This window comes from Myotis brandtii, unplaced genomic scaffold (assembly GCF_000412655.1).
Source record: "Myotis brandtii unplaced genomic scaffold, ASM41265v1 scaffold115, whole genome shotgun sequence".
Classification (NCBI taxonomy): domain Eukaryota; kingdom Metazoa; phylum Chordata; class Mammalia; order Chiroptera; family Vespertilionidae; genus Myotis; species Myotis brandtii.
The window spans coordinates 6160011-6187283 of record NW_005353967.1 but is presented as its reverse complement, the minus strand read 5'-3'; the positions used below and the strand labels follow the sequence as shown (position 1 = coordinate 6187283).

The 27273-nt window shown below is 47.5% G+C and overlaps 2 protein-coding genes across 2 annotated transcripts in view; one reads left to right on the top strand and one right to left on the bottom strand.

Moving 5' to 3' along the window:
• Positions 1 to 1808: 1808 nt before the first annotated feature.
• BRD9 (bromodomain containing 9) lies at positions 1809 to 26979 on the bottom strand. Its single transcript, XM_014550460.1, has 16 exons — positions 26973 to 26979; positions 26545 to 26780; positions 26110 to 26242; positions 24005 to 24065; positions 23464 to 23608; positions 20008 to 20118; positions 19149 to 19324; positions 17695 to 17827; positions 15359 to 15434; positions 14048 to 14149; positions 12666 to 12798; positions 10575 to 10686; positions 9590 to 9628; positions 6779 to 6878; positions 3971 to 4138; positions 1809 to 2652 (listed from the first exon to the last, which is right to left on the bottom strand). The coding sequence occupies exons 1-16, from the start codon at positions 26977 to 26979 to the stop codon at positions 2552 to 2554; spliced, it is 1833 nt and encodes a 610-aa protein (XP_014405946.1). The 3' UTR covers positions 1809 to 2551.
• A 197-nt stretch (positions 26980 to 27176) lies between these two features.
• Positions 27177 to 27273, top strand: part of TRIP13 (thyroid hormone receptor interactor 13) — a 23747-nt gene continuing 23650 nt past the window's right edge. The window contains exon 1 of the mRNA XM_014550453.1: positions 27177 to 27200. Coding sequence (XP_014405939.1) covers positions 27177 to 27200 — 24 coding nt within the window. The remainder of the gene's footprint in view (positions 27201 to 27273) is intronic.

Here is a 27273-nt window from a genome sequence, read left to right as displayed (position 1 = left end):
GCGGGAGGGCCAGGGAACAGCCACAGGAGGGAGCAGAGGTAGGCACAAGGCTGGCCAGGCAAAGGTGCTCACACACAGCTCACCTGAGCACTCACATGTGTGCACACACCTGGGTACAGGGCTTCCCTTTGGGTAATGGAAATAACACCGTGAAGGTGCAAAGGCCACTGAATTGTGTATTGACAATGGGTAATGGTTTTCTCAGGTGGATTTTACCAAAATAAAAAGATTTAACAAAACATGAAGTCCTTGGGTCAGAGGTTCCTCCAGGCCTGACGATTCCTTCATGTTCATTTCCTGCGGGCCTGCAGCTTTCTGAGCAAAAAGGCCTTGCCCCAGGCTGGGCCTAAATTTATATTGACAAAGTGTAAGTAAAGATAAAGATAAAAATATCTTTAAAAAGCTTCTTTTCTGCCCTGGCCAGATGGCTGTTGGTTGGAGCATTGTCCCATACACCAAAGATTGTGGGTTCGATTCCTGGTCAGGGCGCAAATAGGAGGCAAGAGATCAATGTTTCTCTTTCTCTCAAATAAATAAAAACATATCCTTGAGCAATGATAAAAAAAAATCCGTTTTCCGCTCCTCGTAAGTCACAGCTGCTTTAAAAAAAATATTTTACAAACGACAAGTGCTGGCGAGGATGTGGAGAAAAAGGAACCCTCATGCACTGCTGGTGAGAATGCAGACTGGTGCAGCCACTGTGAACAGAAACTAAAAATGGAACTCCCATTTGACCCAGTGGTCCCACTTCTAGGAATATATCCCAATGAAACTAGAAACACCAATCAGAAAGGATATATGCACCCCTATGTTCATAGCAGCACAATTCACTATAGCTAAGATTTGGAAACAGCCTAAGCGCCCATCAATAGATGAGTGGATTAAAAAACTGTGGTACATCTACATAATGGATACTCTGCTGCAGTAAAAAAGGAGTTCTTACCATTTGCAACAGCATGGATGGAACTGGAGAGCATTATGCTAAGTGAAATAAACCAGTCAGAGAAAGAGAAATATCACATGATCTCACTCATTTGTGGAATATAATGAACAACATAAACTGATGAACAAAAACAGATCCAGAGACAGAGAAGCATCGATCAGACCGTCAAACCTCAGAGGGAAGGTAGAGGAGGGTGGGATTAAGGGGGAGAGATCAACCAAAGGACTTATATGCAAGCATATAGGCCTGGATTGGGGGTAACGTGGGGATAAGGACACATATGTAATAACTTAATCAATAAAAAAATATTTTTATTGATTTCAGAGAGGAAGGGAGAAGGAAGGAAACATCAATGATGAGAATCATTGATGGGCTGCCTCCTACATGCCCCACCCTGGGGACCGAGCCCACAACCCAGGCATGTGCCCCAACCAGGAATCAAACTATGACTTCCTGGTTCATAGGTTGATGCTCAGCCACTGAGCCACGCCAGCGGGGCCATAGCTGCTTCTTGATGGTTCACTTGTGACAGGTTTTGCTTCCCTTTCTCCAAAAGGCGGAGCACCTTTATCTACCCTACACAGGGCTTCAGCCAGCCCTTCTCGCCAGGCAGGGAGCGGCCAGCAGGGCCCTGTCCAGCAATGCTCATGGGCCCAGACTTATCCCACTGTCCACTATCTCCAAGTCACACACGTTCTTCCCCCAGGACTGCCAACCTGGAAGGTAACTGATTCTCCACATTTGTGTTTTCACAAAAAGGGGACAGAGCAGAAAGTTGTGCAGGGATCCCTAGACATCACTGCAGGGGCCAAGAACCAGGCTAGATGCTGAGGAGATGGCAGGAAAAATGGACACGGTCAAACTCTTGTGACAAAGGATTTTTACTGAAAAGTCACACAAAAGTGGACACCTAGTAGTGCTGTAAATAATTCTATACAATTACACTCTTTGTGTATCTTATTAAGATCTTTATACTTTGCCAATATAAGCAGGCATCCAGCAAACATATCTAGAATAAAGAACATTTTATGGACATAACACTTCATCGTAACTGGTAAGACAGCTGACCTCCAAGTCTTCCAGCAGAATGTACTCCTTTCTCAGGCACATGAATTAAGCACAGGGAAGCTGTACGCAACTCCCTGCCTGTCCAGGACCAGGAGGGTGCTCGACCGGCTCCCCATGTGCTTCTGTATGGCCCCCACCATGATTTGCCTCAGAAATGCGGGGATGTGGGGGGACAGTGGGAAAGAATATACAGGATCCCCAACAGACTCTGCTTCCCAAAGGCCACTTGTAGGGGACACGGGGCAGAACAGGTGCGCCACCGGCCGCAGAGAAGGGCTTCACTGACACCACGAAGCTCAGAGAAAGACCACACCAGTTTTACACTCCCTTTATTTAGGGTTCCCACTATTCAGGTTCACAGGACTATCTACAGAAACACTGGGTCCACATGCGGCCGACATGATCAGAGACAATTCACCCCCTCCCTGCGCTGCTTCCTGCAGGCCCAAGGGAACATGATAGTCTTTGTCTCACAACAAAAATTCTGTACATGCAAATAAAAACAAAACAAAGAAAAACAATTAATGACTATCTACAAGGCTAGCTCTTTGTAGAGGCTGCAGGTTCTGGAGACTGAAGAAATTCGTACGGGTCATGGGTCACCTCTGGCTGCTCACCGACACTGAGGCGAGAAGGGCTTCCTGCACGCATGGGAAAGACAAGACATTTCAGTAGATCTGTATGGTCCAGGCTCAAATCTCGTGTCTGCTGTTAGCAAAGCCCAGAGCAATGGCTCCTGGGGTGCAGGCCACCCCCTCATCCCGCCCAGGGTACCACCCCCACCACTCCTGGGGAGGAGGCGGAGAGCCACTTGTCACAGACACGGCTGTAAACACCCTGAAGCTAGAGGCTGGCCCTGCCTTCTGCAGGAACAAAGGCTTCTTGGCCAGGAGTCCCTCAGACAAACCCTAGGTCCCCCCATACCTCCCCCTTACCCCCCCCTGGAGTCCACCAGGATGATGGAGTCCTCAGATCTGGAGCCAACCTAGGGCTCTACCTGGAACCTACTTCATGGGAGGTTTCTTACAAGGTTAATGGGACCAGAAATACTGGTCCTTATTCATTTTTCGCCAAAACTCTGAAGCTGATTACTTTCTCCCACCAATTATTCTCAGAAAGAATAATTCAATATTCCTACCTGGGAACTAAAACAGTAGCACAGACATTCAAGGAGTCATGAGGCAAATATTTGGTTCCCCTCCTGGCAGGGCTATGATACTCATTAAATACAGGAGCCCTGCCCTGACCAGTGCCTCAATGGTTAGAGCGTCGGCCCACACACCAAAGGGTTTGGGGTTTGATTCCCAGTCAAGGGCACATACCTGGGTTGCAGGTTCTATTCCTAGCACAGTTGGGTTGCATGCAGGAGGCAACCAATCGATGTGTCTCTCTCACATTGATGCTCCTCTTTCTCTTAAAAACCAATGGAAAAATATCCTCGGGTGAGAATTACAACAAATAACAAAAAACATGGGCCCGCCCCTGGCCAAGGAAGGTCAGGTGCTCTCCCCAAATAAGGAACCTGGAGAAATAAACTTGTCAACACACTGTTTTACAACTAAACATGGGAAAAACAGACAGAAACAAACACTCCAATGTCTAACTCTGCATGGCTGCAGGGTCTACAGCCATGGCCTCATTCTGCCACGACCCAGGGCCTCAGTATGCAGCCACCAAGAACTCCTCCTGACACACAGACTGCCAGCATCTTATGGCCAAGGCCACAAATTCGTAACACAAACTGAATTCCACTCAAACACTTCTCCTCAGTGCCCACATGACCAGGGAGGCCTGCTCTCCAAGCTCCAGGGAGCTGGAATCCCGTGAGCCTGGACTCACTGCCCACACCAGCTGCAACCCCCTAGGATCAATAGCCTTTCCTGACAGTCACCAGCACTCCTGCTCTCCCCCTAGACTGATCAAAGATTGGGGCAGAGGTCAGGCCAGGGGCCGCCTTACCCAGGTGATGCTGATCCCTGTCGGAGGTGTTAGACAGGGAGCTGAGGTTGGACGATGGCCGGGAGCCCCCACGCTCTGCTTGTGCCTCATGCAGATCCTGTAGGAGCTTTGTCGTCTCGTCCAAGTTCAGATGGCTGTCATCATGGTCCAGCTCCTTCTTCACTTTCCCTGTGCAAACACAGGTGATGAGACATCGGCCCAGGTCCACCTATCAAGCACTGAGTGCTGGCACTTCTGGTCTGCAATTGCAGTCTCTCATTCGTCACTATGTACACTCAGGACAATGACCCCTCATAAGTGAAGCCAGATGAGCACAGGCAAGCTTGGAGGACAGGGTGATATAGTTGGAGCAAGTGGAAGGGGTGGAGAATGACGGGAGGGGCAACGTGCCTCACAAGAAACCAGGTGCCACGCCAGAGGCCTTATGGACAGAGGCCTTGCATTCCTGTCACAAACAGCTACAAGACAAGATGATGTGTGGGACAGAGGCCTGCAGAGACCAGGATCAGGCACAGGCTATAGCCAGGGCAGTGACTTGCAGGGTCAGGCAGTCAGTGGGCTACGAGCTGGAGAAGACAGGCTGCCTGGAGCTCACAGGTCTTGGCCAAGCACTGCTCTGCGCCCCGCCAGGAAGTTCAACAGCTCACACATGTGTGTGACAATCTGTGTCCCAAGCATGTGGAAGAATGTAGCCTATGGGTGGGACCACGTTCACCCCACACTGAGGCTCTGTGCCCGCCCTAAGAATTCCTCAAAGCAAAACCCAGATAGGGTCCGATAGCTCAAGTTTCCCAACAGCCTGTTGGAGCAAGGTCCACCACAGTTTAAAGGTATGTGACCAGAGTCTCTCCAACAAACTACCGGGCAGGTAACAAAGCCCCGACCAGAGAGGAACATTGTGAAGAGATGCAGAAATGAGCATACAGGGTGTTAAAATGACAACTGGATACACACTCCATGTGTTAAAGGCAGAGAAACCAGGACCATGAGGTGAGAAAGAGAAGACGACACTGAGAAGCAGAATGGAGCTAGCCGGGAAGGGAAACCACAGGAAGGACAACAGCAGGTCAACAGAGCAGAAGGGATGACCAGTGCCCTTGAGGATGCAGCATGGGACAGCCCAAAACATAGACTCAACAACAAATGGGCAGAATCAGAGTATAGCTAAACTTCCCATATTTGATAAAACCTCTAAACCAGCGGTTCTCAACCTGTAGGTCGCGACCCCTTTGGGGGTCGAACGACCCTTTCACAGGGGTCGTCTAAGACCATCGGAAAACACATATATAATTACATATTATTTTTGTGATTAATCACTGTGCTTTAATTATGTTCAATTTGTAACAATGAAATTGGGGGTCACCACAACATGAGGAACTGTATTAAAGGGTCACAGCATTAGGAAGGTTGAGAACCACTGTAAACCCTCAGGATCAAGCAGCTGAACATAACCTAGGAAGAATAAACCTAAAGAAAAAAACACATTACGACCAAACTACTGACAACCAGAAATAAGGAGAAAATCTTAAGATGCAGCCAGAGGAAAACAGGATGGCTGGTGTAGGGAAGTGCTATCACAGCAGCTCCAGACTGCTGCCTTACTGAGTAAGCATTTCAGGAGGGCTCCCTGAGGCTAAGGCAAGCCGCTAAGCCTTTTCGCAAAGGCATGATTGATGCTGAACACCTGCTTTCCTTCTGGGAGCCCGGAATTTGGGGCTGTGCCATGCATAGGTGCTGCGCTGTTGCAATCACAGTTGGGGGTTGGGTACATCCTGTAAGACACACGGGGATGGGGCTCTGGAAGCTGTGACTGGCCTCCAGGATGCACCCCTTCTTCCTTTGGGGAGCCTGGTTGGTGTCCTCTCACTGTAATAAACGACAACTGTGAGGACAACTATATACTAAGTCCTAGGAGTCACCGAACCTGGGGGTAGTCTTGGGGACCCCCAAATATTGGAAAAATGAAGAAAAAAAAAAGCTCAGCAAGATGGCATGAATCCGATCGTACTGACAATTGCTTTAAACACAAATGGTGTAAACACACTCCAACCAAAAGGCAGAGACTGTCAGAATGGATGACAAAGCAAGACTTGACTTTACGCTCTTAAAAAGGTTTGATGAAATCCACTTTTAACATAAGGCACTACAGACACTGGGCTGGGTCACTCTGTGGGCTTCAGGTTTAGCAGCATCTCTAGCCTTTACAGGTGATGCCAGAAGCACCACACCCCAACTGTGACAAGCGAAGATGTCTCTAGATGTTGCCACATGTCCCTGGGGGCGAGTTGCTCGCAGGTGCAAACACAGGTGTGTCCAAAGTAAGAGAGAAGAAGATGTACCACGAATACCACTAGTCAACAGGGAGCTGGGATGGCAGAGTAGATTTCAAAAGATCGGATGCTATGTGAGATACAGAGGGCATTTCACGGGGGCGGGGGCCAGCAGTCCATGAGGAAACATCCTGGTGGCACACACAAGCACACTAATGCACTAACAACAGGTGCCTGCACCAACAGAATGAAGGACCCAGCAATCAGAAGACGGAGCCTGAAGTCAGGAAGGAGGTCCAGGCGTACCCCATCTGGAGCCACCTGAAGGTGTTCCTGAGGACAGCAGGGCACTCACCTATGACCACCTCACCAGGCTATGCCACCCTCTCGGGAGCAAGCACAGGCAGCATTATACCAGCCCTGTGCCCCCCAGGCTACTAGTAAGTGGAAATGCAGTGCTAGGGGCCACTTCCTTTCAGCTGAGACTGATGATCCGACTGCAGTGTTACAAGGGAGGCATGTGCCCAGCACAACTTACCCAGAGAGCTGAGCATGGAGATGTCCAAAGAGACGTCAGAATACGACTTCATTGACATGAAATCCAGCACAGAGCCACCATCTCCTAGGGAGTCCCCAGTCTGCAGACACAGGAAACAAAAAAAGGAAAGATACTACTAAGTGGGAAGTGAACATTCACTGGCAGGACAGGCCTTCTCTGTCATGCCCAGTCCCCAGGAGTGTCCAGCCCATGCCACAGTCCAGGGACCACAGAGCATGAGCTCACGAATGAGCCACTACCTAGACTAGTGATGGCGAACCTATGACACACGTGTCAGAGGTGACACGCGAACTCATTTTTTTGGTTGATTTTTCTTTGTTAAATGGCATTTAAATATATAAAATAAATATCAAAAATATAAATCTTTGTTTTACTATGGTTGCAAATATCAAAAAATTTCTATATGTGACACAGCACCAGAGTTAAGTTAGGGTTTTCAAAATGCTGACACGCCGAGCTCAAAAGGTTCGCCACCACTGATAGACCAACAATTCTAGACCAACACACAAAGGCTGTTGGCTCTCTGGGGACTAAAGGTGCTGAGGGAACATGGAAGAAGCTCTGTATCAGGCCAGTAGGTACACAGCACCTGAAAAGTCCACAACTGTCTTTCAGGGACTTCACTTAACAAGTAATGTGGCAGATTCCAGAACATTCTCTTTCCTTCTCCAGGTGAGCCTGTGGGATCACAGACTGCAGCCTAGTTATGCAGTTATGCAGATGCCCCTTGGGGTAGAGTGCAATCCCCACATTCATCTTGAAAAACCTGGGATGCACAGCAAGCTGCCTTGAGCTGGGAGCCTGGCACATGCTCCTGCCTTGCTGCCAGGGCCTCCATAGGCAGAGGGTTTCACATCAAGGCCAAGACAGCCCCACAGGCACGGGGGTCGTAGGCCTGGTGCCCCCTTGCTCGGGAGCAGGAGCCCTGGATCTCCTGGGGCACAACTTCTCTCTGGAAGTCTTCTGCTGTGTCTATTCCCCACTCTCTCTACACTGTTACAGAAATGGCTGGCCCCATCTTCTCAGAAATACTCTATCCCCCCCCCCCCCCCCCCCCCCCCCCCCCCATTTTCTTCCATTCAATTTGCTGCTCTCAGGCTATTAGAATTTTAGGATTAACATATAGCATATTTTAATATTTGAAGGGTATTCTCTAGTATTTTAAGGCCCACAAAATTCTGCCAAATCACATACTCTTACACAGGTGCTGAATCCTAAGTCATTACTAGACAATTTGGTGTTAAATGACAGTACCCTCCCCAATTGACAGGCTGGAGTGACAATTTCCTTACCAAATAGTCAAGAAACAAAAGTTCCACATGACAGATGCTGAGTCCGTGGGCCTGGCTTGTACGGATGCCTTTTATGCGCCCCCCACTGACCCTTAGCACTCTCCCAGGACTCAGACAGGACCTCCGCCAGCATGAACAGTAGGGAGAGGTGTCCACCTCCACCCAGTGGCTCACAGTGACTGGAAGAAGCGAGGCTCCTGCTCCCGAGCAACGGGGCACCAGGCCTACGACCCCCGTGCCTGTGGGGCTGTCTTGGCCTTGATGTGAAACCCTCTGCCTATGGAGGCCCTGGCAGCAAGGCAGGAGCATGTGCCAGGCTCCCAGCTCAAGGCAGCTTGCTGTGCATCCCAGGTTTTTCAAGATGAATGTGGGGATTGCACTCTACCCCAAGGGGCATCTGCATAACTGCATAACTAGGCTGCAGTCTGTGATCCCACAGGCTCACCGGGAGAAGGAAAGAGAATGTTCTGGAATCGGCCACATTACTTGTTAAGTGAAGTCCCTGAAAGACAGTTGTGGACTTTTCAGAACCCCCCAAGGGGTTCCGCTCAGGGACAGAGACCCTGAGCAGAACCTGACTGCCTCACGTACCCAGCCGCACTGGGCAGCACACCCTCCAGGGAGATCCCATGTCACCTTCTCTGATCTATCACTCAACAAGCCTCACCTGCCTGGTACCTGATCCTTCTGCCCCAGGCAAGCCCTCCAACCACCAAGCCCAGGTAACAACTGTGGCCCAGGCCCCAATGCCCTGCTCAGTGTCCTGGCATGTCCACTCCAACATGTGCTCCAAGTCATTCCCAAGAAACAGGAAAGGGGGGTGGGGGAGGAACCACAACGAACAGTTTCCTGAAACAGAGACGGTCTAAAGTAGGCGCTGGTGAGGTCCCAATGACCTAGACCTGCCAAGCTGCTCTCACAAGTGTGCAGAGCACATGCACCCAGCTGATGGCACACACCTTCCAGGACTGGAAGAACCCACTGCAGAGACAGTGTTTGCTGCATGCCCTGCAGGCCCCAGAGCAGGTCCTCCCTGCCTGGCACTTGTGAATTCATGAGTCTGTATTTGGAGGAATGTACTGTGGCTTTATATCCCTCACCCTAAGCCAGTGGTTCTCAACCTTCTGGCCCTTTAAATACAGTTCCTCATGCTGTGACCAACCCACAAAATTATTTTCATTGCTACTTCATAACTGTAATGTTGCTACTGTTATGAATCGTAATGTAAATACCTGATATGCAGGATGGCCTTAGGCGACCCCTGTGAAAGGGTCATTCGACCGCCAAAGGGGTCTCGACCCACAGGTTGAGAACCGCTGCCCTAAGCCATTAAAAGTCAGGGGGTGGAAAGAGACTATCACTTATTCTTACTCATCAGAAACTTAATCAGTTTCTAAATAAGACAATTACATGAAGCTCTTCTCAACCATCCCATTTCAAAGGCAGAGCACAACTGCCCTCCTAGAACCCTTTTTACTCACATGTCCATGGAACTCACCTTTACTTCATCTGATGGCTTCATCGCGACATTTCTCCTCTGCAAAGCAAAACAGGCAGGAAATCAGTTTTTCCAAATGATTTTATATAGGATAATACTCTCAGGCTGTGTTCATTATGTTCCCAGTATATCGTGACTCTGAGCTGGGCCTGGATACTTCTGTGCAGCTAGAAGTGTGAGACAGCTAACTCCACCACTGAAGGCCCCAGTCATGCAGCACCAGCCATGATTCCCAGGGGAGGGGGGGGGGGGGCTGAGTGCCCATGAGAGCACAGGGGGAAGTCAGATGAAGGGGTGAGAGGACACCCAACCTTGTTTCTGCAGCTTTGCATGGCATAAAATAAAATAAAAAAAGTCAGATGTTGTACCCTGGGTCTCCAGGGCAGCTCAGGAAAATACCAGGCCTGGTGATTTAACCTGGAAGAGCTGCACAAGACCAGCTGGAATTCTGACAGAGGCAGGGTGCCTGATGGTGCCACTGCCCTCGAATGGGCAGAGCTATGGGGCCATACACCCCTCTCCTCGGCCTGTACGGTACCTGGAAGAGGGCTTATGCTTGACTACTACATGTGACTAAAGTCTGAATGCTGCACTGAGCCACTGTTCTATAATCTGGCAGGAGCATTCTCTTAAAAATACCCTAGTCCTGCAGATATACCCAAAAATTAACCATTCAGTTTGTACACATTTGTATCTGGGACCTCTTGTTCAAAATAATGTTTCTGAGATTCATTTATGTTATGTTTTTCATAAACTTCTAAGCAGAAAAATAAGTATCAAAAAGATCAGGTCATTCAGAAGTAACAACTCTGCCAAAATGAACATAAACATTCTTTAAAGGAAGAAAATGAAATCCAGACCAGCCTTGTCCAACAGAAACATAATGTAAGAACTGTGATGGATGACCTAAAAACAGCATCCTTCCCTGAGAATCCAGTTGTTTGGATGGGCCCTTCTACAGGAGTGGCACCACAGCACAGCCCACCTGCCTCAGCTGGAAGAGCATGCGGGAGTGGTCTCCGCCTGTGATCTGGTCCAGAAGGTCGTCCACCATTCTCTTGCTGTAGCTCCCAGCATCCTTCACAAACTCCTGCAGGCTGGAAAGGGCCAGGAGAGAACATGCTGACACAAACGCTATGTGCTCTCATCTTCCAGACCCTGCTGTCACCAATGCCAGCAGTCCTGAGCAGAAGCCTGTGACATCAGTACACCTCAGCCGCTCCTCCAAGAGAGGGTCTTCCTGAGAGCTGCGAACCTCCCAGAGGTGGTAGATATCGGAAATGGAGCAACAAACTTCATCAGATCCTCAAAGTGGTCCATGACCCAAAAAAGTTAGAAAGATCTCAATTTTTAAAAGCAAAGTGAAGAACAGTGTATATACATACACACGATGACGTTCGCTAGCTTTGTAAAAGCACGTTCATACCTATTTGTTTTGGGTTTTAAAATACAAGTAGGTTGAGGAGATGCATAGTGTAAATAGCTCTTACTGAAGAGGGGAGGGAGCAGTTGTGGGAGCCAGGCTCCCCAAGGACACCTTTTAGTTTCACTTTGATTTTTGGGCCAGGTGAATGCTTTAAAAACTAAATAAAACTACCAAAGAATGTAAAGGAAGCAGCAAACAGAAAACCTATGGTCCTAGCATCAAAGCCAGGCAAAGGCTCCACAGAGCCAGGAGGGCTCCTGGACAGAAGCGGCACCACCAGAGTCTCTACCAGAAACATTTTATGAGAAACCACCACACTGACTGCTGAGAGGGGTCAGGGACTGGCCAGAACACTCCACTCACAGCGGGTCTGAAAGTGCTCAGGACAAAGGGTCTGGGGAAGGTGGTGTGGGGCGTCTAGTAGTGGTGTGGGGCCCTGCCTGTCTGCCTTCAAGTGGTGCTCATGCGCTGACTTTCACTGTATGGCAGACAGAATCTGTATGCATTTCAGGAACGCCCTTGGAGAAGCAAGCATGGCCCAGCTACATGGTGCTACCTGAACAAAAGCTGATTGGTGCCCCTGAAGAGCTGTGAGATGCTGCCAGGTTAAGCAGGAGTGGAGAGAGGGTCACCAACTTATACCACTCTCTCCTATAAGAAATTTCCTCATTTTTCTGCTTTTCCTTTTTTCTCACAAAAATATGGGCTAGGTATTCATTTACTGCATGAGGGGCTGACTTTTTTATTTTTCATATATTCTGTTTCTTTGAAAAATAAAACAAAGATATAGTATGAAAAGATTCCATTTCTTAGAGGCTATAGTAAAACTGAGTTACTTTTTCCATAGAAAATTACTAAAATTCTACAAAAATGACCAACTTCTATTTTTCCACAGAAAACAAAAAATACACACTAAACACAGTCCTACAGAAACAGAGTACTACACCTATAATGTTAATATTGCATCGCAGTCTCTGTTAGGGGCTGGAACCGAGTCCCCAAAATTCATAGGTTGAAGCGCTAACCCCCTACACCTCAGAATAACTGCTTTTGGAGACAGGGCCTTTAAAAAGGTGATCAAGTTAAAATTAAGTCTTCAGGGTGGCCCCTAATTCTGTATGATTTGTGTTGTTACGGGAAAAGGAAATCCAGACACAGATACACACAGAGGGACGAGACAACACAGAGGCGCCAGAAGAAAGCGGTTCTGCTGACACCTGCATCTCAGACTTGCAGCCTCCGGGACTAGGAGACAATGGATGTCATTGTTCACTGCTCTGTCTGTGGGGCTTGTTATGCAGCCCAAGCTGACTAATACAGCCATCAAGAACCACATCTCAATACAATTGTGAAACAAACTCCTACTAAACATACAGGTAGTTACACATACACACACAAATGCTTTTTTGAACTACAGCTTGGATCACCACCTTCTTAAAATTGTGATCGAGTTACCCCAATTTCATGACCAGCCTACAGCAGACCACAACAGTTTACTGAAAAAAACTTGGAAATTTCTGCTATTTGAACCTGCCGCCAGTGACTGTCTCCCCCATTTGCCTACAAATGGGCTCTGAACTGCTCAGTAGGAAAATGGCTCCTGTCACACAGCAAGCAAGTACCCCGCCCGTGTCTCTGTGCACAGCTTACCTCAGCGCACACTGCACACCCGTCTCATCTCCATAGGCAGAATACAGAAGCTCCGTTTCGTCTGATTTCAAGTCTCCAAATACAGAATTATTATGCATTGAAAGGGCAGTACTGGCACTTGAGAGAAACGTGACTAAGAGTGAAACAAAAAGGGAAAGCATAAGAAACAGCCGATTTACATCAAATTACATCCGGCACAAGATGCACTCCAGCTTTCTCCTTGTGTTGCTCACCCACACTCGCACACCGCATCCCCCTGCAGCACCCTTTCTCCTCTATGAAATTCTTGCTGAACTAATGAGTACAGCTGAGCTATTGGAAGCTTTGGGGGCATAACTAGCAGAAACACTTCATCACCCTTTTTTTTACCTCCATGGCAAATGGCTGCTGTGTAAGGGAGTGAGGCTGACAAGTAGAAGGGCTTCCTGGAGCTGGCTCATGTCCCATCCCAGACATCACCAGGACCTGGGCCTACAGAGGCTGGCTCGTGCTGAGGAAATGTAAAGGCTGAGTTTGGCTCAGTAGATAGAGCGTCGGCCCAAGGACTGAAGGGTCCCATGTTCAATTCCTGTCAAAGACATGTGCCTCGGCTGCAGGCAGCCCCAGTTGGGGCGCGTGCAGGAAGCAACCAATCGCTGTCTGTCTCTCACATGGATGTTTCTCTGTGTCTCTCCCCCTCCCTTACACTCTAAAAATCAATGGAAAAATATCCTCGGGTGAGGATTAACAAAAAAAAGGGGGGGGGGCAGGAACCAGAGGGTCGCTGCCCTGAAGGAGGTATGAGCTGGGACCTCTGCATGAATAATGTTAGGAGCCAGGAAGGCTGTGTCCTGTGCACAGAAGGGTGTGAAGCAGCAGCCTGGGCCTCTCCCTGCTAGATGCCAGTAGCACTCCAGTATGACAATCAAAATGTCACCAGGGAACAAAACAGCTACACATACTAACAGACACTCCAAAACAACCCAGAAAGCCAACCACAAATACAAATGCAGCCAATGCAACCAAACCCTCCCTCATTCTATCCGGAGACAGTCACACACAGATCTCTCTGGGCTGCAGGCAGCATCACCACCCCTCCAAGCGGATGAAATGGAGAGTCTGTTGGAGGACATTAAATTTCCACCACAGTTCACCAGCACCTGGCCCCAAGAGTCCCCGCTATCACGGCAACAGCTCATCTGGAGAATTCCACGAAGTGCAGGGCTGAGACCCAAGAACCGATGGCAAAGGAGGAACTTGCCCAATGTCATTTTTATTCCCATCACTTCAAATGGTCTTTATTACTGGTTTCAAAATCAGAATCGGGATACAGTTCTAAAGACAGGTAAGTGAGGAAGATCCTCTGCAGTGACGCTCCCAGCCGTGCTCCTCCCCACACTCACCTTTGCTTCTTCTCTCATCTTTGAAGCCCAGAGTGGTGAAGCTGAAGCCGGGGAGCAGCTTGCTGGAGAGGGAGCTCAGGTCCACCGGGTGGGTCTCCTCCTCTGCAAGAAGACCAGAGCTGTGAGCCGGCCGTTCGCGGAGCCCCCAGCCCACACAGCACCTCCAGCACTCTCTCCAACTCACAGTAGCTATGTGTGGGAGAGAGCGCCCAGGGCCTCTCCATAAAGACCACCTAATATCAAATTTACAAATGCCAACTACAATTCTGAAACCTTAACTGCGCTCCAATTTCACTTTATGATTACCCCGAAGTCAACATAATGAAAACCTTCAGCTCTCAGACCATGATACCAGCACATAACATTTTCAAACTAAACACTCAGCACCTCTGAGAAATGCTGTATGTGTTCTAATAGCAACAGTGAGTCCCTGCCTTTGTACACCCCCCAGCTGCACATTCCTATGCTGAAGCTATCATTCACCCACTATTCATGTGACCTACACAGGGTTCTGCAAATCCCCAATCAGAACCTCCACCTCGTGTTCTCTTTCTAAGTTAACTGCTAGTCAACTCATCTATTCTCTTAGGAAGAACAGTAGACTCATTCTGGCTAAAGAGCAAAGAAACTGATCAGAGTTTATACTCGGTACAAGGCCAAGAAAAGTATTTCATTTTCTAGGTTTGTGTACGTGTGTGTGAATTCAATTCAAGTGAGTTTTGCTTTTCTTCAAAGGACAAGCCTTTGAAATCTTTCCAAGCAGATGAAAAAGTATTTTTTACAAAAATGAACATACAGGTAGGATGGAACCAATATTTATGCCTCCTTCAAGATCGTCCTTGATATAATCATCAACTGGGGTTTTTCTTCTAAAACTTGTATTTGCGCGGACAGTTACCTCTTTCAAGCCTGAGAGTGGGGCAGAGTTGGACTCTGGTTTCTGACAAAGGAGGTCTCAGTGAACTTGTGAGGTGAATCCCTCACGATACACCAGGAAGCCCAGCCCCAATCCGCCGCTCTGTGGGAGCACAATCCCAGTCCTGCTGGCTGTGCTAGTGACTCTCGGTCAGAAAAGTCTGGCCAACACCTCCGCCCCCACTGCGACCACCTCAGTCAGGTGTGGTGGTGAGGGGTGTGCAGGCACAGGAAACCAAAAGGACTTCTCATCTATACTTCACCACCGGTGTCACACACTCCAGGGAAAATAGACATCACAAACAGGTTAAAATGTTTTAAAATCACTGAATAGGAACAGAGGTTAGAACAGCATGAAGGCTCTAAGAAGAAAACAGCCCTGAGAGGGCCACCCACCGTCGGCATCGGGCTCAGCCGTGTTGACCACGCTGTAGAGCAGGTTCCCATCTCCGCTCTTCTTCAGGTAGCCCATCTGCAAGGAAGCAGGCCTGAGTACACACTCCCCCAGAAGTGACAGCCCTGAGCTTCTACAGTTGAGGTTTCTACTGAAGCTCCAACAAAATAAAGGCCTAGGAGCATGGCCTAACTTGGACAATCCTGAAAGGCCATAATGGTCACTTGTTTCTCCATGAACAAAGACCAGAGGCCCCTCTCATACCCTTCCCTGGAGTTTATGACCTACTTGCAAATAAAGTGCACACGAATGCAATGAAAGAGCTTAGAAAAGCTCCTTATGACACCTTCTAAAAAGGAGCTTTTGAAACAGAAAACTTTACCTAGTAACAACCTTTTACAATAGGTCAGAAGCCTCAACAAAGCAATCAGAACAAGACACTGGTCAACAAGTGTCATGTTATCAACAAATAGCCTAGAGGCTCCATCTCTAAAGCACATGGGAGCTATTTCCATTTAAAAACCAACCACCAAATAAGACCAACTCCTCCTCTGCAGGACACGAGGATAAGGAAGAGAAGGCACCTGTGTGTCGAACCACCAAATAAGACCAACTCCTCCTCTGCAGGACACAAGGAGAATAAGGAAGAGAAGGCACCTGTGTGTCATGTGTGTGGGGAAGAGGTAGAGAAGGGTGCCCACCTGTCCAGGTGCTGGAGCCCAAATTCAGGAACCGAATGTCTGAATGGGAGCAGCAAGGCCGGAAGGGGAAACAGGGCTCAAGCAGGGTGAGTAGGGCATAAGGGATGTGACACTGGTTACTCTTGATCAAATAAGTGTATTAAGGGTAACACAAATCAGGTTTCTCACTGTGGAATTACAAAACCGAAAAGGAGAAAGATAAAGCAGGCCTGGGGATACTGGATGGCATCCGAGGTTCAGTATAAAAACGGGTTTTGGTGAATATAAACAAAGACATCGGTCTAGGTTCCTTCTAAACGCTGTATGTAATGGCCTTTCCTAGCTCTGCCCACTGAGGACCACACATAATGCCTAGGTCTGGGTTTCTGAACACTGTTCTCCACTAAGGAACCAGGGATCCTTTGGGAAATGGCCAATTCCACAGCTGAAGTGCAACAGGGGTGCAGACCACCAACAGAACAACAGCATAAGCCACAAAGGGAACCTCAAACTTTCTAGCAGGCACGTTAAAAATAAGTAAAGAGCCCAGCTGGTGTGGCTCAGTGGTTGAGTGTCAACCTATGAACCAGGTGGTCACAGTTCAATTCCAAGTCTGGGCAATGCCCGGGTTGCAAGCTTAATCCCCAGTTTGATTGCTCGCTATGATGTGTGCTGACCACCAGGGGGCGGCGCAGATCGAAGGAAGGCCCCGGCCAGCAGCTGGCAGCTGCTAGGGACCCTACCCGTGCACGAATTTCATGCACTGGCCCTCTAGTAGAATTTATATAATCCAATGTATCTGAAAAGTTATCATTTCAAAATTCTTTACAATCTGCATTTCACAGATTTAGTATGAAAAAAATGTGAAATAGTTCAGACAACATGTTGAAATAAGATCTTGGGTATATCAGGTCAAGTAAAATATATTAGAATTTCACCTGTGTCCTTTTAACACAACTACTAGGAAGTTTAAAGCTGCATACGTGACTTGCATTATTTCTACTGAACATGTTGGCGTAGAACGTCTTCTTGTGTCAGAGAGGAGATGGTCACAGAATGGTGCAACCTCCTCCTGAGGACCAGCAGCCCCTAGAGAGTCTCCCACCTGCCACACTGGGTCAGACCCATGAGTGACTGCAGGGGCACACAGATGTGAGTATACAGGGTCAGACCCATGAGTGACTACAGGGGCACACAGACGTGAGTACAGAGGGTCAGACCTATGAGTGACTGCAGGGGCACACACAGACGTGAGTACACAGGGTCAGACCCATGAGTGACTGCAGGGGCACACACAGACTTGAGTACACAGGGTCAGACCCATGAGTGACTGCAGGGGCACACATAGACGTGAGTACACACAGGGAAAAGAATTAACCTGCAGCAGAGAAGCTGGCAGGCTCAGCCGTGGTGTGATGGAGGGTAACAAACGCCTGACCCAGGCATCTGGAGGACCCCTTTAGCCTCCATGAGATGGGGCTAGTGGCTACAATGGCCAGTGAGGACAAGGAGCTGACCCTGATTGTAGCATGTGCTCACTCCATGAAAGCAACGGAGCTTGGACTAGACACTTGTAACATCCTGACGTTAATGTCTTGATTCTGACGGCTGTGCCAATGTTCTGGCAGAAAACACACCCACCAGCCAGGGAGCACTACCTTGCCACCTGGAAGGAGTCGGTTGATCCTGTCCCGAGCCTCGTCTGCTGCGTGCTCCACCAAGGCCAGCACATGTTCTTCTGCTGTGCTGTCAGTCAAGCTGCAAGCATTTCCTTCTGGCTCAAACATGCAGCTACAAGGCAGGAACACACACGTCACCAAGAGGCAACAGCACACACCTCATCCCTCCCCACTGTGGTCAGTCCCTACTGCCCCCCCGAGTCACACAAAGGGCCAGTAGGAGTGACACAAAGTGCACTTTTGCTCCCTTTCCTTTTAGTTCTAACCACTTAAAACATGACTCTTTCACTAAGATGAAAAGTGTAAGCCAAGTAAACTTTCTATATTTCTCCTCAGTTGCTTTAAGAAAAACAGAAGAAACATCACATAACAGCAGCCTCACTGGTTAAAGCATCATTCAAGGCACCATTAGAAAAAGTGGCAAAAATCCTGTGGAGGGTTGAGGTGCTGGTGGTGAGCTGAGGCTGGGAACACAAGGCTGCTTGCTGGGCTGAAGAGCAGCCCCCACTGCAAGGCACAGGGACTCCCCAAGACTTTAGCAGGCCAGCCTCAGGTTCCAGTAGAGTTCTTGATTCAAAAAGCTGAGAGGTGCAGCACCGAAGGGAGATGGCCTCTGCTGTGGAAGGTTCTAGAAGCAGTGGGTGGGACCCCTTCAAGGAACCATGGGATCAAGCCCTGCCTAGGGATCCTGAGCTTATAGCAAGCCCTTCCTCCAGACCAGCATTCATAGCTAAAGGAGCAGGGAGCTCAGGGAGCACGGTGAGAAATGCATGTTGTCATGTGTATTGTCTGTCCAACGTGACACAATTTTGTTCCCTGAGCCTGGGACAGGCAAACCCAGGTCACCAGCAGGTGTCCTGAATGTAAGGAGGCTTCTTGGAAGTAGAACCAACAAATATTCATAAATAGGACACATGTGGGAACAGCAGTGATAGTAGACACACTGCAGGGCTGGACAGATGAGCTCACTGTGTCACACCTGGGACAGAGCATGTGTGCATACAGCAGGGATTGTCTCAGCCCTTTTGGTTTCTGTGTCCATCAGTGTGACACTGACTCTCCTCCAGGACAAGTTACTATGCTCACTGTAGGAGAGTAGGGTCACACAGCAAACTATCACTCCTCCCAGAACTGACTGTGGGGTCCCATGGTCTTCCAACACCTTCCAGTGACAATGGTGACATTCATTATCCACACACGATGGTCACCTAACTCTCAAGGTGGGCAGGAAGGATGGTCATGTGCCTCCAAACATAAACCTAAGCTTCTGAGGAGCTGTGCTCTGCCCATCAGGCTGCACAAGCAGCCTGTCCCTAACCTACTCCAGAGATAGAGCGGAAACACAGGCCGGTGTCCCTAACCTGCTCTCCCAGGGAGCACCCGCCTTCCCAAGATGGGCGTCCTACTCCACAGGCGAGTGCACTTCTCTTTACCTGATGACTTCTCTACTCGGCCTTTTGGATTTCTTAGCAGTTTCTACTTGTACAGGTACAACTTCGGGAACTGGTTCCTCAACAGCTGTGTCTTCGTTGCCCAGAAGAGCTGCCTGCTGAGAAAAATCCATGTCCTGCATAAACGACATGCTGCGCTTCAAAGCTAACAGCCGCTCCTAGAATCAGAAAGGACAGAGCAGCACGACTTTACCTCTCCCTCACAGCCAAGGCGCCATGACGATGGGATGGGATGGGGATGGCCACAGCCTCACCTGGCCTAACAGCTAACTTTCCATGCAGTGCAGCGGGAGGTGGTCGTGGGGTCAGCACCAAAGGGTGCAGCGAATTAGCTGGTGAGCGCTCAGAGCCGGCAGAAGGGAACAGGCCAGAGGGCACAGGGCTGCACCTCACCCACAGGCTCATCAGGCGCAAGGCACTGGTCCTAGACATGTGACACATGCAACATGGCTCACAGTACAGATCTGGGAAGCCACTCAGGATGGCCAGGATGTCCTGGCTGATTCAGTGAGGCAGCCATACAAAACAAACCCAAAAGGCTAGTGGCAGTCCAGAGAGACAGACATCTAGACTTGAGATCAACAGATCCAGAACTTCCCACCCACCCTAACAGAGACGTTACAGCTAGGACAGGAGCAGGAACAGAAAGAGGAGAGTGCCTGGAGGAGAGGGACATGGAGGGGGCAGCCTGGGGTGTCTACCCTAGAGCAGAGGGGTCCACGCCGTGGCCAGTGACGGAAAGATGGAAGCATGTCATTCACTGTGAGTTTCTGTTTAGGCATAAACAACGTAGAGGAGAACTCTCGTTTCTGTGGCTCCTCGCCATTAGTGGCTTTCTTACTTTGCTCATCATCTTAAAGCCTGCGTGAAGGATCTTCTTAGATAACTTGTAGTACACAGTGTCTGGTCTGTTGTATGTCATTGCATTATCACACATCAGTTTGAAATCTGCCTGAAAGAAAAAAATCATCAAGTTTGAAACATCACCCAGACAACAGCAAAGAGTTTAAATTCCTGTCAAAGGGGCAAAAATGAAGAGCTGGAAATTAGTAAAAAACAATTTAATTTGGCTCTTTGATTAAAAAATTAACTTTAAAACTCTTTCAGAGAAATTTTCATAATTGTTCATTCATCTTTAAAACAAAGCCTGTACTTTTTTTGAGCATAATACAGTAAACCCTTGATTTTGTGGATCTTGATTTAACAAACAAAATTTCTGTTCCAAATGTCATATTTGAAAATTAACACCCCGTTAATTTTAAAATGCTTTTAACCAAGATTTGCTTATAATTAAATAGGGTGTTGTTTTTTTAAATTCACTGTTAATTTTAACAAATTTTAGCAAATAGGCCATATGTTGGAAAAAACACTGTAATTTCACCAACATAAATAAATATTACATATCTACAGTAATAGTTAAATCCAAGAGTCACCATTCGTAAACAACGTTCAGCAAATGATTAGCACGTGATACTGCACTGCTTGCAGTAATTGGTTCTGTCGTCCCATGGCATGACTTTTTGCAGCAGTTTTAAAGCATGCAGGCCATAATGCTCCAACTAGCACTAAGGCATGCCCAGCCACGTGCATTTGTTCATTCGCAGTGACTGGTTAATGCACGCACTTACTAGACCTTTTCAGTAGAAATTTAAAATTATAATAATACATACAGGAAACTTTTCTGTGAAATTAAACTTTTCATACATACTTAATTTTAATTATACAAATGTGTCTACATAAGCAGATAAACTAATTTGTCAATTTCTTAACATATGCACTTGGAAAACCTGCTTTACTATATAAAGGACTTCAGGCTTTAACAGACACCCCTTGCCTGAATTAGTCCGTTATATAGAGGTTTTACTGTACCCACACTTCATGAGAAGAAGATGATGGCTCCCTCTGCTTCATTCCCATCTCCAGCCCTCTCCTCTCTCTTGGGGAGGAACTCAGACATAAATAGGAGCAAGAACCAACAGCTAAGTTAAGTGAAAGTCCAGGGCGAACTGAGAGGTGGACATAGTCATATGTTCTCTCTCTGTGGTTTTTCCATGGAATTTAAAATTCTGTCTACAGATAGTTATTCTAGTGCTATCAGAAAAAGACTAAAATATGGACACTTTTATTGAACAATTTATATGACTTAAAACATCAGTATTTTAACATCCTAACCAAATTACGTAGCACACAGCTATCACAGGTGAGTTAGACATCAGGATGGACAATGACCACTGAAGCCACACACCAACATAGCACATGCTATCCAGGGATCTTACCAAGTCACTGTGCCAGCGTCCCCAGGGCTGGAACTGAGGCTATGAAGTCCCTGTCCGTCACAGGTCGCACCTGTGTCAGGTTCAGAACACTCCTGACATCTTTCTCTGACTGGCTTGTTTCACTTAACATAATGCTCTCTCCATATCCATAAGACAAGTGCCATGTGATTTCACTCATATGTGAAATCTAACGAATAAAATTAACAAAATAGAAACAGACTCATAGATAGAAAACTGACAGCTGCTAGAGGAGAGGGGGGATGTGGGGCTGGGTGAAAAAGATGAAGGGATTAAACAAACACTTTATAGACACAGACAACAGCCTGGTGATTACCAGAGGGAAAGGGGGTAGAGTGAGGTAGAGGAGGGTAAAGGGCAGATAAATGGTGATGGAAGGAGACTTGACTTGGTGTGGTGAACACAATACATTATACAGATGGCGTATTATAGAATTGTACACCCAAAACACATAATTTTATCAATCAATAAAAAAACAACCACTTTCCTGAGGACAAGAGATAGGGTGAACATTGCTCCCACCGTGGCTTTGTCACTGGGTGAGAGACCAAATTGGGGGCCTCAGTCAGAAAAGGCAGAGGACTTTATGGCCTGGATCACTGTTACCACCTGCCCTCTGGAGTTTAGGGGACCCTCCTGTGAAAACTTTCCTTTTCTCCTACTATCCTTCTAGTCTGTCGTATTTTTTCTGCAGGTCAGCACACCCTTTCAGTGACGTCTCCAGTAAATAGAGAAAAGCCAAGCTTTCCCTGAAGCTGACAGACCTAAGAAAGAAGCCTAATGGCCTTTTCTAAATAGCACTACTGCCAATGTGACCAAGCATTTGCTTTTATTCCCCTCATGCTTTCTACCTCTCACAGGCGGTGCTAAGAAAGGGAGTTAAGAGCAAAGCACTCAAGGGATGTAAGAATTTATTATTCTATAAAACCCAGTTGTTACAAAACAAAACTAAGAATTAGGAAAATTATATTTCAAAAAATACCCATTCTGGAACCAGGCCAAATAAGACACATCCTTGCTTGACCTAACATGCCTCTATTATGCCAACACAGGAACTTAAAAAAAAAATGGAAATGCATTTCAAATAGCATGTAACCTATGGGCCAGCTTCTAAACCAGATATTTTCAAACACTGTGCCGCAAGAATTTTTAAAACATGCAATACCTGATTAGTTTAGTCAGGGGCACTGACCTCGTTTTTTCTTCCCATTGATTTTTTTAGAGTGGAAGGAAGGGAGGGAAGGAGAAAGGTGGAGACAGAGAGGGAGAGACATCGATGTGAGAAAGACACATCGACTGGTTGCCTTCCAACCCTGACTGGGACGGGGGATCAAACCTGCAACCCGGGTACATGCCCTTGACGGGGAATTGAATCCATGACCCTTCGGTGCATGGGCCCATGCTCTTTTTTTTAAAAAAATATACTTTATTGATTTTTTACAGAGAGGAAGGGAGAGGGATAGAGAGTTAGAAACATCGATCAGCTGCCTCCTGCACACCCCCGCTCTATCCACTGAGCCAAACTGGTTAGGGCTGGGCCCATGCTCTTAACCACTGAGCGCACTGGCCAGGGCCACTGATTTCTTTTCACTTAGATTGTCAAATAAATAAATAAATGACATGTAATAGTTTCAACAATAAAGAATTTTTATAAAATGACAGCCCCCAACACAACAATAGCCGTCTGGTGTGAATGAATCAAAATTATAGCTATTTTTTGGTCAGATCAGCAAAAAATATATTTTTTGGTGCGCCACAGAATTTTAATAATTAGTTTATGCATGTTATGAGATGAAAAAGATTGAAAATCACTGTTCTAGACCAAAATACAAAGAAAATTACAACCAACCCATTTCCTTGATGCTGTGTGAAACTTCAACCCGAACACAGAAACACCTGTGAAAACTTGCAACTGGAAATGACCTAAGATGAATGAAGCATTTACTGGACATAAACTAATACAGAGCTTCCAAACAATTATTTTAGGAACTAAATTAATTTACCTTAAATTCCGTGACTGATTTGTATTCATTAGCCATGATTTTGTCTTTCATTGTGCCAAAATCCATTGGATGTTTTATTATCATTGAGTATCCAGGAGCAATTGCATCCGTGACAGGAAAAGCAAAAAACCCATGAGGATCTTTTCTGAAAACAAAAACATCTTTATTTAAACTGGAAACCCCTAAAACCTAAATTTCTGAATGATACAAAATCCTTCACAATAAAAATGTTAATTGACCAAAGTTTGTTTCTTAGCAATAAAAAATAAAATTTATGCTCTTTAAAATCGTGGTAGGTATTTTTGAATACACAAAAAATTCCAAAACTAGCATCCTGGCTGCAGCTATGACATCTACATCATAGCATCTCTGACAGTCCCCCACATTGCCCACATGCCTGCCACCCAGTCCAGATTGGGCATTACCAGTGAAAGGCAAGTGTCTACTTCACATGTGATGGTGGTGAGGGCAAGAACACCTCAGACATAGAGAAGGACACCCAAATGTCCCCAAGCACAAGCTCTTTAGAAACACTCTTTACCTCTGGAGCTGGCGGAGGAAATGTTCTAGTAGTTGCTGAATAGGCGTGCTCTCATTTTCAGCTGATGATTTAAAAAGTAGAAAAAAATAAATTGAACAAGAAGATTTTGATAACACTTCACTGGAGAGCTCCAATTTCACAGTACGTACTTACTTGTTTCGAGTTCCACAGCATTTTAATAAGAAAGTTCAAATAAGAACTGGATACAAAGATAAACCAGACCCAGCCTTGCTCCCCCTCCCCCCAAAGCTCAGCTGGGTAGAAAGGACACTCACACATCAGTCCCCAAAACCGAGTGCCAATATCCCTTAAAACAACACATAGATATCAGTCATCAATCTATTTCTAGCGCCTATCATCAAAGGGCCTGGTACATTCCAGACAAGGTATGAAGGGGAGAACAAAGGCTTTGGATATAGAAGCTGATCCTGGATTAACCAACTGTCATTTCACTTGACAGTCCTAAATGTCTGCATATGCCTGCTCTTCATGTGTGAAATGGGGATAGGAACACACACTACACGGGTTATTGCGAGCACTGCAGTTATTAGCTACATCTCTGGGCACACTTGTGAAAACATGGTTTTTGGTGAATGTAAACACAGATGTCAGTTTAGTTTCCCTCTACAAGTTGTATGTATGTAAATGGCCTTTCCTAGCTCTGTCCACTGAGGGCTACACCCAGGACCCAGACTTGGTTTTCTAAATGCCATTCTCCATTGAGGAACCAAGGCCGAAGCACAAGAGGAGTGCAGACCAGCAAGTCCCCAACAGTGACCAAGAAAGCATCATGTGATCATTAGTTCTTCAGACATATGGGGGCGGGGGGGGGGGGGGGAGAAGAGGAGCACCAGTGTATGACCTCAAGGAAGAAGTCAGATCAAGCTAACAATTACCAGTGACTGTACTAACTTGGTAGACACATTCATTTAATGAAATGTTGTTTGCACCTGACCTTCTCTTCTCAACAAGCTCAGCAGCCACAAGTCCTACCCGTTCACCATGGCATGACTCATACAGGGGAGGGTACTGCTAGAAAACAGCACCCGCCATGACTGCGATATAATACCTCCGACCCCCTGAGCAAGAAAAGAACTCCCTGAAGAACAAGCTTCCTAACCATCTGGAAGCCTTGAGGGAAGTGACCACACACAGATCAGAGGGTTCTGGGAGCTCTCCTTTGGTGCAGCCAGCACAGCTCCCAGGTTCTGAAGTCCTGAATAACTGATGGAAAACTAGCCTCCTCCCATCTACGATGAGCTTCTTAGCTCATGTGCTTAAAGAAAAAAGCCAGGAGCAGCAGTTGGCCAAACCATGCTCTAGAACAGTGGTTCTCAACCTTCCTAATGCCGCGACCCTTTAATACAGTTCCTCACGTTGTGGTGACCCCCAACCATAAAATTATTTTCGTTGCTACCTCATAACTGTAATTTTGCTACTGTTATGAATCATACTGTAAATATCTGATACGCAGGATGTATTTTCATTGTTACAAATTGAACATAATTAAAGCATAGTGATTAATCACAAAAACAATATGTAATTATATATGTGTTTTCCGATGGTCTTAGGCGACCCCTGTGAGAGGGTGGTTCGATCCCCAAAGGGGTCGCGACCCACAGGTTGAGAAACCGCTGCTCTAGAAGTTCGAAGATGATGGCAAGAATCTCGGATCCTGCACTAGCCAGTTTGGCTCAGTGGATAGAGCATCGGCCCCCGGACTGAAGGGTCCTGGGTTTGATTCCGGACAAAGGGCACATGCCTAGGTTGCAGGCTCGATCCCTGGCCCTGGTCGGGGCTCGTGTGGGAGGCAACCAAACGATGTCTCTCTCTCTCACATCAATGTTTCTCTCTGTCTCTCCTCTCCCTTACACTCTCTCTAAAAAAATCAATGGAAAAATATCCTCAGATGAGGATTAACAACAATAAAGTCAACCCCTTCATTTAATAATAATAATAGTAAAGAATCTCAGACCCAGCTATATTTCGTGTGAGACCTTGGAAGAGAAAACACTGCTCCTTCCTTCTGTGCTTCTCCCCCAAAGCTGAAGGGCACAGTACCAAGCTCCCACTCCAAGAAAGTCTTTGAAAATGCCAGCACTTGCCTGGCTGTGTCCGGCACGCTCGGACTGGCCGATCGGGAGGTGGCTCCACCTCTACCTTCTTCCCAGGATCAAAGTCATCAGCCTCTCCCTCCGTGTCGCAGTGTTCCTTTTCACGTTTCCGCTTCTTCTCTTCCTGTGAGGCAAAGTCAAGGCAGGGAGAGCAATGCAAACAGTTTTAAACAAACTGTTTCTAAGGGGAAACACAAAGCTAAGAGAGAAACACCCTCTTCCAGAGACTCTTCTCACTCCAGACTCCCACCCTTGCAAAGACCCTCCCCAGGGGTCAAGGGAGAGGCGATGCTCAAAGAGCCAGAAATGAAGCAACTACCTTTGTGGTCTGTTTTGCTTCAAACAAATCACCCCTTTCCTAAGCCCTGGAGCACTCATTCTGTATGCCCCACCCCCGGGGGCTTAGGGGCAGCCACCCTCCTTTACCTTCCGTTTCCTTCTTTCGTCATCGTCCAGGTATTTCTCCTTCTCTGACTTTTTCTTCTTTTTCTTCTTCTTTTCTTTGTGCCTCTCTCGCTCATGGTCTGACCTGTCATCGTAGTAACTGGAATCGTGGCCAGATCCCGAGAGTTCAGTCACTTCACTTCCTCCAACCTTGAGAACCAGCTTCAGGGGCTTCTCCAAGGGTTTGTCTGCATACTCTGCAGAGACAGAGACGGGCCCTCACGGTGTGTGCTTAGAGAAAACACCTCCCGGGGGGTGGCCTGGCGGGCCCGATGGGTGGGTGTTACAGTGAGGGATCAAGGAGGAGGACCGGCCCTACTAAGGCAGAGCAGGAGAATGCTAAACGGCGGGGCACCGCTGAGAGCGGCTGGGCGTTACTTCCCCTTTCCTCTTCCTAGCTTTCCCGTTACACTGCATTATCCTCAGGGAGCCAGAGAGAGGGGGACGCCACAAGGCCAGGACCTGGGACCCCGCCGCTCGATCCCGCCTCCCCAAGCCCCTGGCCACCGCCTTGTCAGCTGACGCCAACGAGCTGCTGCAGGGCCGGGCGGGGAAAGGCGGGAGATCGGGACAGTAAGAGCTTCTCCCGGAGACCCGGACACAAGACAACTGACATGCTCGGCTCCTCTCCAGGACTTGCGAGGTGAAGCGGGCTCCGGAGTGGAGCCCCCGCCCACCGCGAAAGCACTCGAGCCCGGATCCTGAGTATGT

Bases quoted from the DNA above. Each gene is read 5' to 3' on its own strand.
- BRD9 (XM_014550460.1), bottom strand. The intron at 9,629-10,574 runs GTGGGCTGTGCT...TTTGCTTTGCAG, and splicing joins TGCTCTTCCAGCTGAGGCAG to AGGAGAAATGTCGCGATGAA. The intron at 2,653-3,970 runs GTAAGGCGGCCC...CCATGCGTGCAG, and splicing joins CAGGGATCAGCATCACCTGG to GAAGCCCTTCTCGCCTCAGT.